Here is a 16,572-nt window from a genome sequence, read left to right on the forward strand (position 1 = left end):
ATAAGGATTTTCCCCACAAAATCAACAGCCAAGTAAAAAGTTTACTTGCCGAGTCATTCATGCAGGTATCAAAGTTCAACACAACACGGTTTGCACTCTCAGGGGCAAAGACCTTTGTAAAAAAGGTCACAGCAAGATAAAATGGTTCTCACGTGTATAATATAACCCTGGAAGGCCTGCGTGCGTAAGTATAAATGGACGAGCGATCTAGCGCCGGGGTGCTAGCTAGTGCAAGTGCTCGTAATTGTTGCGTGGAGTCTGAGCCAACCCCCCCCCCCCCCCCCCATCTATATGGGCTCTTGTACTGGTTGTTTAATATGCTGCGGGTCCACATCAGTTGTTGTAAGCATTACATACACATATGCAGTCTAACTGAAACCAAAATACTTTGAGAGCTGGTGCTATCGTGGAGAAGCAGTGAGGTAACAAAGGTGAGTGATTGTGTCACTCCCCCCCCCCCCCCCGGGCCACCAACTTAAAAACCAAACGCTGGCTATGCAATTGTATAGAAGCTTCTTGGTGTTACTGGCGTTATGATCTGTTATGCGGCAACGAACTTCTTAACATGTCTAATATCGTAACCTTAAAGACATAGTCCATCATATGTAATTTGTGCATTTTGTTCGTTTGAAGCAACAAAAGTGTTCAAAATCTAAAGAAGGGTACTGAACAACTAACCTGATGAAGTTCAGCTCAGCTTCAGCTGTATATTTTGAGATAAACAGCATTCTAGGATCTCGATTTCAAATCAAAAGTTGCTAAATCATGTTTTGAATTGTTTTGAATTGCAGCTTTACGCGATGTCGCGCACTGATCCGACGAATTATAGCAGCCGCGCGCGCCTGTGCGTCGTGCCAATGCTTGCGCGCGCTGCGCCGAATAACAAAACGAACTACTAATTTAAATTCTCCTACGGTGCGTGCCTTCTTTCGTTGATTTCTTCAAAATGAGAGCTTGTCAGAAAGAATAATTTCACAGGGAGTTTAGTCCTCTTACTATCTTTCAACCAGTGTGTTTTTCAACAATAATTACGCCAGTTACTTTTTTAGATAGCTGCAAATGATGGACTCCGGCTTTAAATGTGATCAGTTGTTAGGCCATGCTTGCCAGACAGTCTCACTGTGACTCTTTTCACAAAATGTCAATAAACAAGATTATTTTTATTATATTTTTGAATATTAATAGCTCGGAGGCTAAATTAACCAGCAGCAAGATAGTCTGAAAATATAATTTGTTTCGCATTTGTTTGAAGTCTGTGGAAAAAAGACAAAATAAGTGGTCTTTTTTTTTACAAATAATTGAAAAAAATGGTTATACGCCCTTTAGCGGTAATGTTGGTGCATCTAAATGACATCATATCATACAGATTATGAAGTTAGCAATATCGTAAACATATTTTTGAGAAAGCATAAACGCCAGGTTTCGATTGCTTAGCTGTAGAAATGCATAACATTTTCCTCTTGTGAAAAAACACCGTCGTGAAATATAAAGCGCATGCGCACCGCATCGATGGACGACGCCATTTGATACTAAAGGTTACCAACCTCGTCCCCAGGGTGTCGAGCAGTACGCGCCCACCACTACCTGCTCTCTCACCCTGGTATTGGATCATTTGCATGTGCAAGATTTTTGAACACGTATGCAAATGAGGAACAGTCTGGTGCCTGGATATGCGTTACACATTAGCGTTTGTTTTTGTATGCGGTATCTGGAGTCAATTCGTAGCAGCGCGAGCACGGCGTGAGTTACGAAAACACGATTTTTGAAATCAAACTGTTACGATCTTATCGAGACAACACGCAGTATCATATTTCATGTTAATATGAGCAAATTGGAAAGGAAATTAGTATTTTCGAGAAGGCGTGGACGAATGATCGCGAAAACACGTACTGCACGTTGTGAATAATAGCACCAAGTACACGCTAAAAATCCATTACTAGCCAATTGCGGTATCCAATCAGGATACAGGAAGAAAGTTTCCTATCCAGGGTTTACTATTGGAAACGCGGTTGGAAATAAAGTAAGCACGGGGGACGAGGTTGAAAGGTTGCAGACCAGTAAATAAATTTCCATGGACCACAATGATAATGCTCCCACTGTAGAAATTTGGGGGAAAAATACTAGATAATAGATCGAGAATATTTGTGGATACAGATTGAATTCCTCGAATGGCAGCATTTAGAGATCGAATTCGTCTTTTATCAATCACTGAAATACTTATGCTAAGTAAATTAGTCTTGTGTATGGTTAAGCATTTTCACTGTGTCCTCAAGCTCAAACGGCACATTGTCGCAAGTGTACTGAGATCAGAGAAACTTTATTCTCAGAGAACATTACAAATAAAAGGAAAACAACAATAATAATAAAATACTTTTACATTTAGAAACGAATAAAATAAGTGTTGGAATGGCAGAAGGAAATTTCAAAAACTACGATGACCCTAGATTCCCCTATAGTAAAGACCGGTTCGTACTTGACTTGGAATTGGATGTGAATGCGACGCACATTTAATGGAAGGAAACTTTCGCTGAGACATCCACAGGAGATAAAAATTCAATGTTCTCAACTTTTGTGAAATAAGCTCGAATACTTGCCGCGACGTCACAAATTCCTCTTCGCTTTCGCGCCGAGTATGGACCGGCCTTAACATTTGTGTCTGCCTACAATGTATAGCCAGAAGTATTTGTAAGAAAATAAAATCCAGTAGCTGACAACAATTTGAAAAGGGCGTTGAAAAGGGCACTTGCATACCCGTGCTGAAATGTAGACACGTCTTTTTCTCTGGGCACTTGGCCCGGCCGTAATATCAAAAAGTGAAGGGGGGCTAGTGGCTGGTACCATCTGTAGATGGGGGCGCTGTTCAAAACCGACGATTATACGCATTAACGGACAATACATGGCGCTTTCAGGGCGAAATTCATCATTGGAAGTACATTAGGCCTATGTCAGTGTTGCTGGACGAATCAATGAATTTGAAAGATAAACATTTTAAAATAGCCGGGACAACCTACGATTAGATCACGTACAACCTACGATTTAATCAACCTACAGATTAGGTCATTAATGACTTTACTAGTTTGCGGAAGAAACAAATGTACCAGCGGAATTAAGTCCAGCGATCAATTCCATGATTAGTTGGACAACCCATGAGGGCGCTCTTTAATTCATTGTTCAACAGGAAGAATATATAGGCTCGTTCCTGTGGTGTCGAGCAATACACTCCATCACCTATTTTTCTTCTTCATTCATTCACTTTCATGAATTGGGCCTAACTGTCCCTGTCGAGCATAGTATTGGAAAGCGATGGACCGCTCAGACCAGTTACCAACTCGATGGATGTTTTCAGGGTCATGTTGGGACGACCTCTACGACGAGGAGCATCAGGATCCCAGAGGAGAACTGAACTACCTGGCTCATTATGGCGATAAACGTGCCCGGCTAGCCGTAGGCGACGCTGTCTAATTATGGTGGCGACATAATTAGGGAGATATTGGCGCCAAGAAACGTTCGGTTTCTTGGCAACAACATCTCCCCATCACAACCCCCTCTATAACGCTGGTACTGGATTATTTGCATGTTCAAAATCTTGCCCAAGTACGCAAATTAGAAATACAGAAATTATTATTAGAAATTAAATTAGAAATTGTGTGTGTGTGTGTGTGTGTGCTGTGTCTTGGATAAAAACATAATCTTCAAATCTAAAATGTAATCTTATCCAGCCTAAATAGTATCACATTACATACATGTATTATTATAAGCAAAATGGACAATGGGGGATTGTATTTAAGGTGGAGTGGACTTAAATTCACATTGAACGCTAAAATACGTAATACACGTTGAAAATAAAAGCACAAAGTACACGATATAAATCCATTACTTGCTACTGCTGTTTCGAATCAGGATACAGGAAGCAATTTCACCAGTGTTGTAGTACTCGTACTCGTTCTCGTACTCGAATGTCAAAGTACTCGTACTCGAAATGACGGGACTCGCACTCGGGCAGCAAAGTACTCGTATACTCGACATGTCGAAAATGTACTCGATCATCAAAGTACTCGTTCTCGAATAGCAGTACTAGAAAGAAATTGGTATAGCTTGACTTACTACAGCCTTATTACGTTATTAGCGATATACTTTCAGTTGGAAATGGTTGGCTTGATTGGCTTGCCAAGAAATCGAAGTTTGGGTTTTTCTCTTTGTGCGCGTCCGGAAAAAAAACACATTTAACAGCTAGCCGTGAGTGGGTTTGTGTATAGGTCTGACTGGGCCTGGGCCAAGTACTTGCACTCGGTAACCTATTAGTATTCGGCAGTACTCGGTACTCGGGGGAAAAGTACTCTACTACAACACTGAGTTTCACACCCAGCAGTATACCATTAGAAACGAGGTTGAAATAAGGTAAACCCCGGGGACGAGGCAGGAAGAATGGTTGGTTAGTAACCGGCGGGATATCCATGTTTACGTCGGTCCGAGTGCGCCTGGATAACCGGCCCGGGTCTACGGAGTATGCCCTGGGCAGCCGCGAAGGACGAGGTGGAAACCATGTTGTGCCCCATGGCCTTCAGCCCTTCGACAAGATCCTGGAAACAATAACAAATGGCTTCATGTAATTCATTTCACTACTCGGGTTCTCATAACTTCAACCTCCAAAAAAGGGCATCCTGACCCAAGTTGTTGCTTGTATTGTTCGTACTCTTCCACAAATTCGGGGTTTTTTTTCAAAATGTTAAATCATGGACAAGTCTTAAAGCAAACATTTTGTTGTAACTGAAAAAAACAACCTTACTATTTTCCCCTTACAGCAATGTGCTTGTCACTCGTAGTATTCACAGACATTGATCACATTATTGGACATCGATTGACACAATAAGTCATTTCAGAGTTCTTGGGTTTTGTTTCTTTAACAGTCTTTAACAGGAAAGTCCTTTTCGTAGTAAGTACGGCTGACAGAGACACTTCGGTAGGCATAAACCCTGGGAGAATCGATCATCTCCGGCATATCCCGTCGTTGTTACAGTCGTCACGGTGTACTCCATCTTCACTTATGCTGTGCTGTGCTAGCTGCATCGCGTCACCGCGTGTACGTTTTTACCTTGTTTTAGCATGTTTTACCTAATTGCAGTACGTTTTTACACAATTAAGGTAAACTGACTGTTTTTATTAATTTTTTTTCTTATTCAATATGTATTTTATAATTTCCATGTTTTCGAGGTACTTTTTTCGGCGAATTTTACTGAAATTGTGTATCATTTCACAAAACAATTTTTACCTAATTATTTTTTACATATCTTTTTGAGAGTGTATGATTTCACGAAGTGCAAAATACTTTGATAATGAACTGCGTGATAATTAATTGATGTTTACCCGACCACTGTGATACATTTGCATCGAGCAAAATGTAGGTTTTCGGCAAGTATACAAATTATGAAATACTGTTATCAAAAAGAGGTTGAACATGCAATGTTCAATATGGCTTATTGATGACTTAAAACATAATTATCACAGAATGAACCTTTCTGCCGAAAAGTATTTGTTGGTCACTAAGTGTCACTATTTGTTGGTCACTAACCAAACTACTTGATTTAGATCCATAAATTATACGATGTCACATGACCAGATGGATTGCATTCTGGGAATACAACATGTCAACAGTCGAAAGCCTAAGAAATGTATCAGTATACCATCTTAACGTTGAAGGACAGCTTTTTGTTTTGTTTTAGAAATGCAGGTTAACTCTGATATTTTCTAGCTTAAACGTTTCAAATACTACCACGCAAGTTCGTTTGAGAATGCATTACGAATTGTCATATATGCTTAGATATAATAAAGAGAAGCTAAATGAACTTCCTAGACAGAAAAAAAAATTGAAATAAACAGCTGGAAGTAAATTACAATTGGGTACAAATTTAAACTATAGTTACTATAATCGAATTATTTCAAAAGCACAAACGTGTTATTTATTGCATGCGCTTTTCTGTTTGATTTTTGAAAACAAAATAACGAGCAAAAAAAGGTCATTTTTTTTCATCATCGCAAGTTTATTACACATCCTTTTTCTGGCTATGATCTACACAACGAATATTGTAAGCATTGTTATCAGTGACGTCACAGAAAGATAATGAATTGGAGTATTTGTATAGATGTAGAATATATTAAGCAAGAAGGACACAAATTGACGGAAAACATCATACACTGTAATAAAACATCCCAACTTCACAACTGTTGTGATATTGTTTTAAATTATACAAGGTCACAGACTTAATAGATATACACGCGACACATCATCAGACAAACACGAATCTTAAACAAAGGGCAAAGACAGAGACACTATTGGATGCTAGAGTTGTAGCAGTTAATGAACGGTGGCATGAAGTGTGTAATGCTTGGTAGCGATATATCTGCTAACACCAATAATGAGATAGCAAGTACAAACACAGGTATAGCTCGTTCACTACTTAGCAATAAATTGAATTTCTAAGAAATATCTTACACGGGTTCTTCCAATTCAGGCAGACAGTGCGCAGATTGTAGCATATGTCAATCCCTCAATATATCATCATTTTGTACTTAATAATAGCTTATCATGAATCAGTTGTTCATTCGATATTTCAAGTTCAAAACTACATATAAATCTAACAAGTAAAGGGTTTTTAACAGTTTTTGAAAACCAAACATCTCAATTCAAAGGTGAACATTTTTGTAAATATTTAAGCCGACCTACGCGCGTTAATAACCATGAGTACGGTATTTTGTGTGTGCAATAAATGAACGGCCTGACGGACTAGGCTGCGCAGGCTTGATCTCACTCACGGGTAAAATCCTGGTCAAACGACGCTTCGGCTGGTCGCACTGCCAGCCATGCTGCGATTTTTGGGTTGGCAGCAATGCGACTCCTGAGGGCGGTAAGCTTCGGGTACTTCTCCAAGGAGTTGGCGCCCTTGCCCGTGGCGTTCACAAGATCAGATGCGGCGAAGAAAAAGATATCAGCCGCTGTGATCTACAAATACAAAGCAGTAAAGGACAAACGTGCTTTTCTCAGTATTTGGATTAGTTACCAGCGTGATCACATGTTGCTTTTAATGTTTTAATGGCAAGATTATTCACTGTAAACCTCAAAGATTTTTACCGAGTTTCCGACGAAGAAGTCCCCAGTTTGCTCCAGATCCAGTAAGCGTTCCAAGGCGTCATAGACGGGTGGGACCCTCTCTTTTAAGAACGTTTCTGTTCTCACGGCCTCAAAAACAATTGTAATGTTTTCGTTAATAAGTGTTACTTTAAGATCTTCATTAAAACAATTAAATTTTGATGTTTGGTTGCTTGGTTAGCTGCTTATCATTGTTCATTTGTTTTGTTCGGGGACGGGGATATAGGTTAGACTGTAGGGTAACGGCATCTTGTTCTCAGTGTTTCTTCGTTTGCCCGGTTGTTTGTTTGTTGGTGATTGTAAGTTTGTTTGTTTGTTGGGTTATTGGGGTGTTGGGGTGTTTGTCTGTTTGTATGTTTGTTTGTTTGTTTGTTTGTTTGTTTGTTTGTTTGTTTGTTTGTTTGTTTGGTTATTTTAATGGAAAGGGACCCTAAACATGTTTTGGTCTCCACACCCTCCCCCAATTGAGTTAGGATCTACGTTTGAAACTCTAGTACCTGACTTGCAAAAGGACCACGGAAAATATTCTCGAATTCCGGCCAGATGTCCTCCACCATGTCCATAGCCTGGTCAATGTATGCTGCTTCAAGGGAAGTCTTTCCGTAAAGCCCTAAAGAAACGACAAATAACCTTTCTAAAAAAAAATGTCGTTCATCACATTTGAAGAAAATGAAGTCTTGTTTATCACATGAAGTATTGTTTGTTAAAATGTCTTTTGAAGGCGGTCAACATCACATAACAACTTCCAACCAGCCAGATCCGATTGTCTCTAGTCAATTGTTGTTTTTTATTTGTTTTTGAATTTTTTTTGGGAGGGGGGGTATAGCGCGGGCACAAAGACGAATAGACATTTTTATAATCATTGCACAAAGACCTTTATTCTTAATATTGTACACATGTATATGGACAATTGTGTTTTCGTCTTAATCTTTTTTATGATAATTTTTCTTAAGTCTTAAAAGTCTAAAGGAAAACACAATACGCATGACGCGTGTGGCAGCAATTGAAAACTCCTCGATTTGTTTTGAATTGTTTTTACTACAAACAGGTGTATTTGTACAAAAATACCAAGAAAAATGTTATAATGACATCGTATGGAAAGAAACAACAGGCTAATTAACCGCTCTGCAGTTGTGTACGGCTGAGCTTAGCCGGAGTCAGTGTGAATAAAATCACTTCCGCATTTCTTTGTTTTTTATTGTCCCAGCCACGTGGTAGCCATGCCCAGGTCATCTATCACTTGATCCTAGTATGGACCATGGTACATCCACTAGAGGGGGTGTCAGTCTTGTGATCCTACTGGAGGGGTTGGAAATTGGCGGGAAAACCTAGTGTGCTTGTGCGCATTTACATAGGCTTGTGTACAAATGCATTGTTCACATAGGGATTACCTCGATCACCCCTGTGACCAAAATGGAACTGTCAAATGGCATCGAGGAGGTTAGTGTCTGGTTTTATTGACTGTTTAGGGCCTGAGGGATACCAGGGGTTAATCTGGGGTGAATGGTGGACTTTGAGGGCCGGGTAGCTCAAATTACATTGTGTCATGGATTGATTTCATGCAGGCGTCTGATATTATACCGCCAAAAATTGACACGCGAATTCCGATGGGACATCAGTACGCCATCAAATTTCGAACCTCTGCCGCATGAAATTCAAACATCTTGGAGTGTATTAACATTGGCACGGCAGAGGCCGGGTCAGGCCCTTATGAGCGAACCTATAAGACAATGTGTTGAAGGATAATGCTCACCGAATTCCTTGGCTAGATATCGCAGGCAAGCCTTCGTCTGCCCGATCAACTTCCCGTCCACCTCCAACGCCGGTAATTGCCCAGTGGGATATTCTAAATTCAAATAAAGACGTTCAAAATGAAATGTATTGGCTCATCCTTCCACATTATTGCTTCCCTACCCCTTCTTTGTGGTTCGGAAGTGCGACCCGAAACCTACAAAAAGTTCAACAATTTCATTGGGCAAGGAACTCACTTGCTTTGACTTTTGGCCATTCTGGAATTTCGATGGTTAACTCTTCGTAGTCGACGCCAGCTAGCTTGAAAGCCAAACGAAGGCTTTCAGCGCGGGCATTGAACTTGAAGTAGTGGATCACGTATTTCACCATGGCAGGTGGAAGGATTGATTTTGATGATTTGAAGCTGTTGAAATATGGCTGTTAGCAAAAACCTCAGTATTCTTCGTCTGCCGACAACGAAGCGGGAGGTAACGTATGAGAGATCCGCGAATCAGCAAGTCATCGTATGATAAGGATTTTCCCCACAAAATCAACAGCCAAGTTAAAGGTTTGCTTGCTGAGTCATTCATGCAGGTATCAAAGTTCAACACAACACGGTTTGCACTCTCAGGGGCAAAAACCTTTGAAAAAGGTCACAGCAAGATAAAATGGTTCTCACGTCTATAATATAACCCTGGAAGGCCTACGTGCGTAAGTATAAATGGACGAGCGATCTAGCGCCGGGGTGCTAGCTAGTGCAAGTGCTCGTAATTGTTGCGTGGAGTCTGAGCCAACCCCCCCCCCCCCCTATATGGGCTCTTGTACTGGTTGTTTATATGCTGCGGGTCCACATTGTTGTAAGCATTACATACACATATGCAGTCTAACTGAAACCAAAATACTTTGAGAGCTGGTGCTATCGTGGAGAAGCAGTGAGGTAACAAAGGTGAGTGATTGTGTCACTCCCCCCCCCCCCCGGGCCACCAACTTAAAAACCAAACGCTGGCTATGCAATAATATTGTATAGAAGCTTCTTGGTGTAACTGGCGTTATGATCTGTTATGCAGTAACGAACTTCTTAACATGTCTAATATCGTAACCTTAAAGACATAGTCCATCATATGTAAATTGTGCATTTTGTTCGTTTGAAGCAACAAAAGTGTTCAAAATCTAAAGAAGGGTTCTGAACAACTAACCTGATGAAGTTCGGCTTAGCTTCAGCTGTAGGCCCTATATTCCGAGAAAAACAGCATTCTAGGATCTCAATTTCAAATCAAAAGTTGCTAAATCATGTTTTGAATTGTTTTGAATTGTAGCTTTACGCGATGTCGCATACTGATCCGACGAATTATAGCAGCCGCGCGCGCCTGTGCGTCGTGCCAATGCTTGCGCGCGCTGCGCCGAATAACAAAACGAACTACTAATTTAAATTCTCCTACGGTGCGTCTTAAGACGCACCGTTGGAAATGCCTTTTTCGTTGATTTCTTCAAAATGAGAGCTTGTCAGAAAAGAATAATTTCACAGGAAGTTTAGTCCTCTTACTATCTTTCAACCAGTGTGTTTTTCAACAATAATTGCGCCAGTTACTTTTTTGGATAGCTGCAAATGATGGACTCCGGCTTTAAATGTGATCATCGGTGATCAGTTGTAAGGCCATGCTTGCCAGACAGTCTCACTGTGACTCTTTTCACAAAATGTCAATAAACAAGATTATTTTATTATATTTTTGAATATTAATAGCTCGGAGGCTAAATTAACCAGCAGCAAGATAGTCTGAAAATATAATTTATTTCGCATTTGTTGGAAGTCTGTGGAAAATAGACAAAATAAGTGGTCTTTTTTTTTACGAATAATTGAGGAAAAAATGGTTATACGCCCTTTAGCGGTAATGGTGGTGCATCTAAATGACATCATATCATACTGATTATGGAGTTAGCAATATCGTAAACATATTTTTGAGAAAGCTTAAACGCCAGGTTTCGATTGCTTAACTGTAGAAATGCATAACGTTTTCCTCGTGAAAAAACACCGTCGTGAAATATAAAGCGCATGCGCACCGCAACGATGGACGACGCCATTTGAAATTAAAGGTTGCAGACCAGTAAATATTTCATTTTCTTTTTCAATTTTTTGGGGTCAACTTATGACATTTAGGAGAAATTGCCATCCAAAGATGATCACTTCTGAAAAAAAGTCCTGAAGTCCTCCGCTATTTTGAAAAACGATGCCTACACTCCATTGCAAAAATAGAGCGCTTTTAGGGCCCCAATTTCATCCAAATTGATCGGAACTACAAGCTCACAGTCCTGTGCACGGCTTTCACCCATATTTTGTTTTTTACAAACCCTCAAGTTTATGGCCAACAGTATGCTAAAAATACTGAAGATTTTGAGGGCATGCAAATCGTGATTTGGCCGGCGTAGGCAATGTCGGACCAATGTACTGGTCTGCATCCAGAAGAACGGGAAAAGCCAAAGCTGGGACACTAGGCAAAGTTTGTCCGCTTGGAGTTGCACGTTCGTATCAAAGCGGGCAGCACTTTTTCTGCAACTAAGTGTAGTCAAGGACAATAATTCTTTTGCGTCAGTTAGTAACGGAATGGTTCTCAGACTTAACTTCAATTTAATTAAAATTCGCCAAAGCCATGAAAAAAGTGACATTTTTTTAAACGATCAGAAAGACTTGATTAAAATCAATTTAGGTATAAGAAAAATTAAATTTTGATCAACACATTTAAGGACTAGATCAAGAATATTCGTGGATACAGATATTGAATTTGTCGAATGGCATCATTTAGAGATCGAATTCGTCTTATATCAATCACTGTTACAGTAATACTTATGTTAAGTAAATTAGTTTAGTTGTATGGTTAAGCATTTTCATTGTTTCCTCAAGCACAAACGGCACACTGTCGCAAGTGTACTGAGATCAGAGAAACTTTATTCTCAGAGAACATTACAAATAAAAGGAAAAGTGTTGGAATGGCGCTTTCAGGGTAAATTAATCATTGGAAGTACACTAGGCCTATGTCAGTGTTGCTGGACGAATCAATGAATTTGAAAGATAAACATTTTAAAATAGCCGGGACAGCCTACGATTAGATCATGTACAACCTACGATTTAATAAACCTACAGATTAGGTCATTAATGACTTTACTACATGTAGTTTGAGGAAGAAAAAAATGTACCAGCGGAATTAAGTCCAGCGATCAATTCCAGGATTAGTTGGACAACCCATGAGGGCGCTCTTTAATTCATTGTTCAACTGGAAGAATAGGCTCGTTCCTGCGGTGTCGAGCAATAGACTCCATCACTACTTTTTCTTCTCCATTCAATTCACTTTCATGATGAGTTGGGCCTAACTGTCTCTGTCAAGCATAGTGATGGAAAGAGATGGACCGCCCAGACCAGTTACCAACTCGATGGATGTTTTCAGGGTCATTTTGGGACGACCTCTACGACGAGGGGCATCAGGATTCCAGAGGAAAACTGGACTAGCTGGCTCATTATGGCGATAAACGTGACCGACTAGCCGTAGGCGACGCTGTCTAATTATGGTGGGGACATAATTAGGGAGATATTGGCGCGAAGAAACGTTCGGTTTCTTGGCAACAACATCTCCCCATCACAACCCCCTCTATAACGCTGGTACTGGATTATTTGCATGTTCAAAATCTTGCCCAAGTATGCATATTAGAAATACAGAAATTATTATTAGAAATTAAATTGGAAATTGTGTGTGTGTGTGCTGTGTCTAGGATAAAAACATAATCTTCAAATCTAAAATGTAATCTTATCCAGCCTGTATAGTATCACATTACATACATGTATTATTATAAGCAAAATGGAAAAATGGGGATTGTATTTAAGGTGGAGTGGACGTAAATTCACATTGAACGCTAAAATACGTAATACACGTTGAAAATAAAAGCACAAAGTACACGATATAAATCCATTGCTTGCTACTGCTTCTTCGAATCAGGATACAGGAAGCAATTTCACCACTGTTGTAGTACTCGTACTCGTTCTCGTACTCGAATGGCAAAGTACTCGTACTCGAAATGACGGGACTCGCACTCGGGCAGCAAAGTACTCGTATACTCGACGTGTCGAAAATGTACTCGATCATCAAAGTACTCGTTCTCGAATAGCAGTACTAGAAAGAAATTGGTATAGCTTGACTTACTACAGCCTTATTACGTTATTAGCGATATACTTTCAGTTGGAAATGGTTGGCTTGATTGGCTTGCCAAGAAATCGAAGTTTGGGTTTTTCTCTTTGTGCGCGTCCGGAAAAAAAACACATTTAACAGCTAGCCGTGAGTGGGTTTGTGTATAGGTCTGACTGGGCCTGGGCCAAGTACTTGCACTCGGTAACCTATTAGTATTCGGCAGTACTCGGTACTCGGGGGAAAAGTACTCTACTACAACACTGAGTTTCACACCCAGCAGTATACCATTAGAAACGAGGTTGAAATAAGGTAAACCCCGGGGACGAGGCAGGAAGAATGGTTGGTTAGTAACCGGCGGGATATCCATGTTTACGTCGGTCCGAGTGCGCCTGGATAACCGGCCCGGGTCCACGGAGTATGCCCTGGGCAGCAGCGAAGGACGAGGTGGAAACCATGTTGTGCCCCATGGCCTTCAGCCCTTCGACAAGATCCTGGAAACAATAACAAATGGCTTCATGTAATTCATTTCACTACTCGGGTTCTCATAACTTCAACCTCCAAAAAAGGGCATCCTGACCCAAGTTGTTGCTTGTATTGTTCGTACTCTTCCACAAATTCGGGGTTTTTTTTCAAAATGTTAAATCATGGACAAGTCTTAAAGCAAACATTTTGTTGTAACTGAAAAAAACAACCTTACTATTTTCCCCTTACAGCAATGTGCTTGTCACTCGTAGTATTCACAGACATTGATCACATTATTGGACATCGATTGACACAATAAGTCATTTCAGAATTCTTGGGTTTTGTTTCTTTAACAGTCTATAGTATGTAAATAATGACAGCAGTATTTTACCTCAGGAAAGTCCTTTTCGTAGTAAGTACGGCTGACAGAGACACTTCTGTAGGGATAAACCCTGGGAGAATCGATCATCTCCGACAGCGACTCACTTCCCCAGAGAGAACGCAGCAGCACCTGTTGGGTTGAGAAAAGAAGCAAACATCACTTTTAATGGACTGAACGTAATGAAGGTAATACGCCCTCATCGGTTCTAAAAAGAGAGCTAGGGGAACTGGGAGGGACATTTGAATGCCTTTGGCAGCGCCTGCGCTTTGACGCAAACAGAGAAAAGCTTAAAACTGAAGACGTTTGCACGTTGAAAGGATAATTATTAACCCAAGAAAACAACAAAAGAATGGTGTCAATACGTTATGCGGACAATATTTTTAATCTAGTACTGAGAACTTGGGGGGGAATTAAACTACTGACCGAGACTTTATTTCAAAGGTCAAATTCTCCTAGTTTTCTTGTGATCACTTATTTGAAACGTTCTGTCGATTTCAAATATAAAATGCTTTTTAACCCCTCCAGGTGGGGGAATCTCTCGAGGAACATGGCATCGTATTTGATAAGATTTAAACTCTGCCTCACCCATGCATTCGTAGAGATAATTCTCAGACCTCCCGACGACCCGATGATTCCCAAGGCTCCGCCCTCATCAGCAATGATAGAGGGGCTCATGGTAGACATAACCCGGGCGCCCGGAGCCAGTCTGTTAGCCTCCCATGACGGTGACCGGCCGTTGTAGTAGAGGTTACCCATGTGGCCATTGAGGAAGATTCCGGTCTGGTTGGAAAAGGTTCGACTACCAAAACTAATACGTAAAAAAAATGTCGCAACTACAATTGGTTTGAATACCAGGATATTAGTAAAGTTTAGAGATTTTGACATGGTTAGTCAGCTGTGTCGCAGGCTGATATCTTGGAGCGAAAAACATCTAAATTGAGACGTTAATGTACTGTATAACATGCCCTACTTTGGCAGCTGAAATGTGTGGATACAATTGCCAACTCACTATCGTCCTACTGATGTAGTCATCGACACAGCATCCCCTTGCTCAGAATAGACGCTCAGGTGACTTGTATCTCCATTCATTGTGTCCACAGCTTCTCCTTCATCTGCTTGCTCTAGCGCCGGGTCTGCTCGGGAGGTCTCGGGAAGGTCATTGAAAGTGTCGTAATCCCGACCGGAGGGATACGTAACGTAGGTTTCGTTGATCTTGGAACAGATCGTCCGGGCGTACTCCTTGGACGACAAAGCAGCTACAGACTGATGGGTTAAAAAAAAATACAGCGTTAAGATGGGCCATTATTGTGAGGATATTTTAAATCATTCCATCGCCGGTGCAGGGGCTCAATCCGCAAATCACGGCCCACCCCTGTTCTTAAGGCTCACATGCTTTCTTAAGACACCCTCATTTGCAGCTACCTGATTTCTGAAAAGATGATGAAATTGTGGTAAAAACGGCTAATTTAAAGGCAAGGAGCGTTTCACTTTCACCATGACCATCCCAACATATAGGTTTTCCCGGCCAATTTCCTTAAATGTTAATTCACTTCTGAAAATCGGTCATTCATTTTCGTCTGAATTCGAGAATCGCTCTTAACACGAGTTTCATTTTCGTTACCAGAGCATTCGATTTTAGCAGCACCTTTCGTTTATGTCCATTCATCAGGATCGTTTACGAGACTTCTTTTTTTCGCTTTTGGAGGGCGATTTCAAACATTCACCATTCTATTTCACTTTTAGTTTAATGCCATCGGCACCAGATACAATTAGGGGTTTCTTTTTCATTCAGCATCAATCAAATAAGTTGTACTTGACATCAATTTGGAAAAGGCATGCTTGCGTAAATGAAAGCACGTTTCGTAATTGGCCGTCTGTTTCTCAAAACCGAATTCACGGACAACAAAAACGATTGAACTTTCATTGAATTGAAATGGGATTAAAGACGTGCATTCAAATTCAGATGAAAACGAATGACAGATTTTCAGAAGTGATTCAACATTTCAGGAAACTGGCCTGGAAAACCTATATTACTCGTGTGGTTCATCTCGAAATATAATGACTACACGCTGCCAATTTCTTGAAAAGTCCCGTACGTCACTTACTTTTTTAGTTTCCGCTTTGCCGAAATCTCCCGAGTGCAACCTCAGGCCGATAGCAAACGTGCTAGCCTCTATGAAATAGTGGTACATTTTCAGTTTGCCCTCGTACGAGCTGAGGTTCACGCTAGCCAAGTTACACTCTGCAAAACAACAACAAACCTTAACATGATTACAAAATCACCAAAATAACGAAAATAAGACCGACTCAGCCAACATGATTCCACTTCTGCTAAGTAAGCCTACCCACCATCTCCCTCCAAAAAAAGAACACCCCTACACCCGCCCTGAGTATCACCCGTTCTCCACGGAGCCCTATCTCTCCGGTCGATCACGTCTGACATCTCTCGACATGCAAATTTATGCAAGCCGCGCACCGGCCAATCGGAGTCGACTTTACTCAATCGTGACGTTATTTCATTCCCAAATCAGAACTAACGCTATGATTGGTCAATTCGAATGCAGTATTTTGTTATACAACAACAGCCTGGAGCGCATTCGCATAACATGATGCCGCGCGCCGTTACAGTTTGTTTTCCATGTCTATGACGTGCAACGGGTGAATGACCGAAGACCTGATAG

The 16,572-nt window shown here is 40.8% G+C and overlaps 2 protein-coding genes across 3 annotated transcripts in view; both read right to left on the reverse strand.

The window, feature by feature from the left end:
* Positions 1-6,019: 6,019 nt before the first annotated feature.
* On the reverse strand, positions 6,020-9,491 carry LOC119737954 (hematopoietic prostaglandin D synthase-like). The gene is made up of 5 exons (XM_038212632.1): positions 9,133-9,491; positions 8,898-8,990; positions 7,642-7,754; positions 7,127-7,234; positions 6,020-6,997 (listed from the first exon to the last, which is right to left on the reverse strand). The coding sequence occupies exons 1-5, from the start codon at positions 9,263-9,265 to the stop codon at positions 6,803-6,805; spliced, it is 642 nt and encodes a 213-aa protein (XP_038068560.1). The 5' UTR covers positions 9,266-9,491; the 3' UTR covers positions 6,020-6,802.
* Positions 9,492-12,947: 3,456 nt separating this feature from the next.
* The window catches only part of LOC119737978 (glutathione hydrolase 1 proenzyme-like), a 30,404-nt gene continuing 26,779 nt past the window's right edge, over positions 12,948-16,572 (reverse strand). For both annotated transcript variants that reach the window (XM_038212675.1, XM_038212665.1), the window contains 5 exons: positions 15,997-16,133; positions 14,901-15,154; positions 14,477-14,699; positions 13,901-14,020; positions 12,948-13,538 (listed from right to left, as the gene is read on the reverse strand). In XM_038212675.1, coding sequence (XP_038068603.1) covers positions 13,392-13,538; positions 13,901-14,020; positions 14,477-14,699; positions 14,901-15,154; positions 15,997-16,133 — 881 coding nt within the window. In that variant the 3' untranslated portion in view covers positions 12,948-13,391. The remainder of the gene's footprint in view (positions 13,539-13,900; positions 14,021-14,476; positions 14,700-14,900; positions 15,155-15,996; positions 16,134-16,572) is intronic.

Source organism: Patiria miniata, unplaced genomic scaffold (assembly GCF_015706575.1).
Source record: "Patiria miniata isolate m_02_andy unplaced genomic scaffold, ASM1570657v1 HiC_scaffold_10, whole genome shotgun sequence".
Lineage (NCBI taxonomy): Eukaryota > Metazoa > Echinodermata > Asteroidea > Valvatida > Asterinidae > Patiria > Patiria miniata.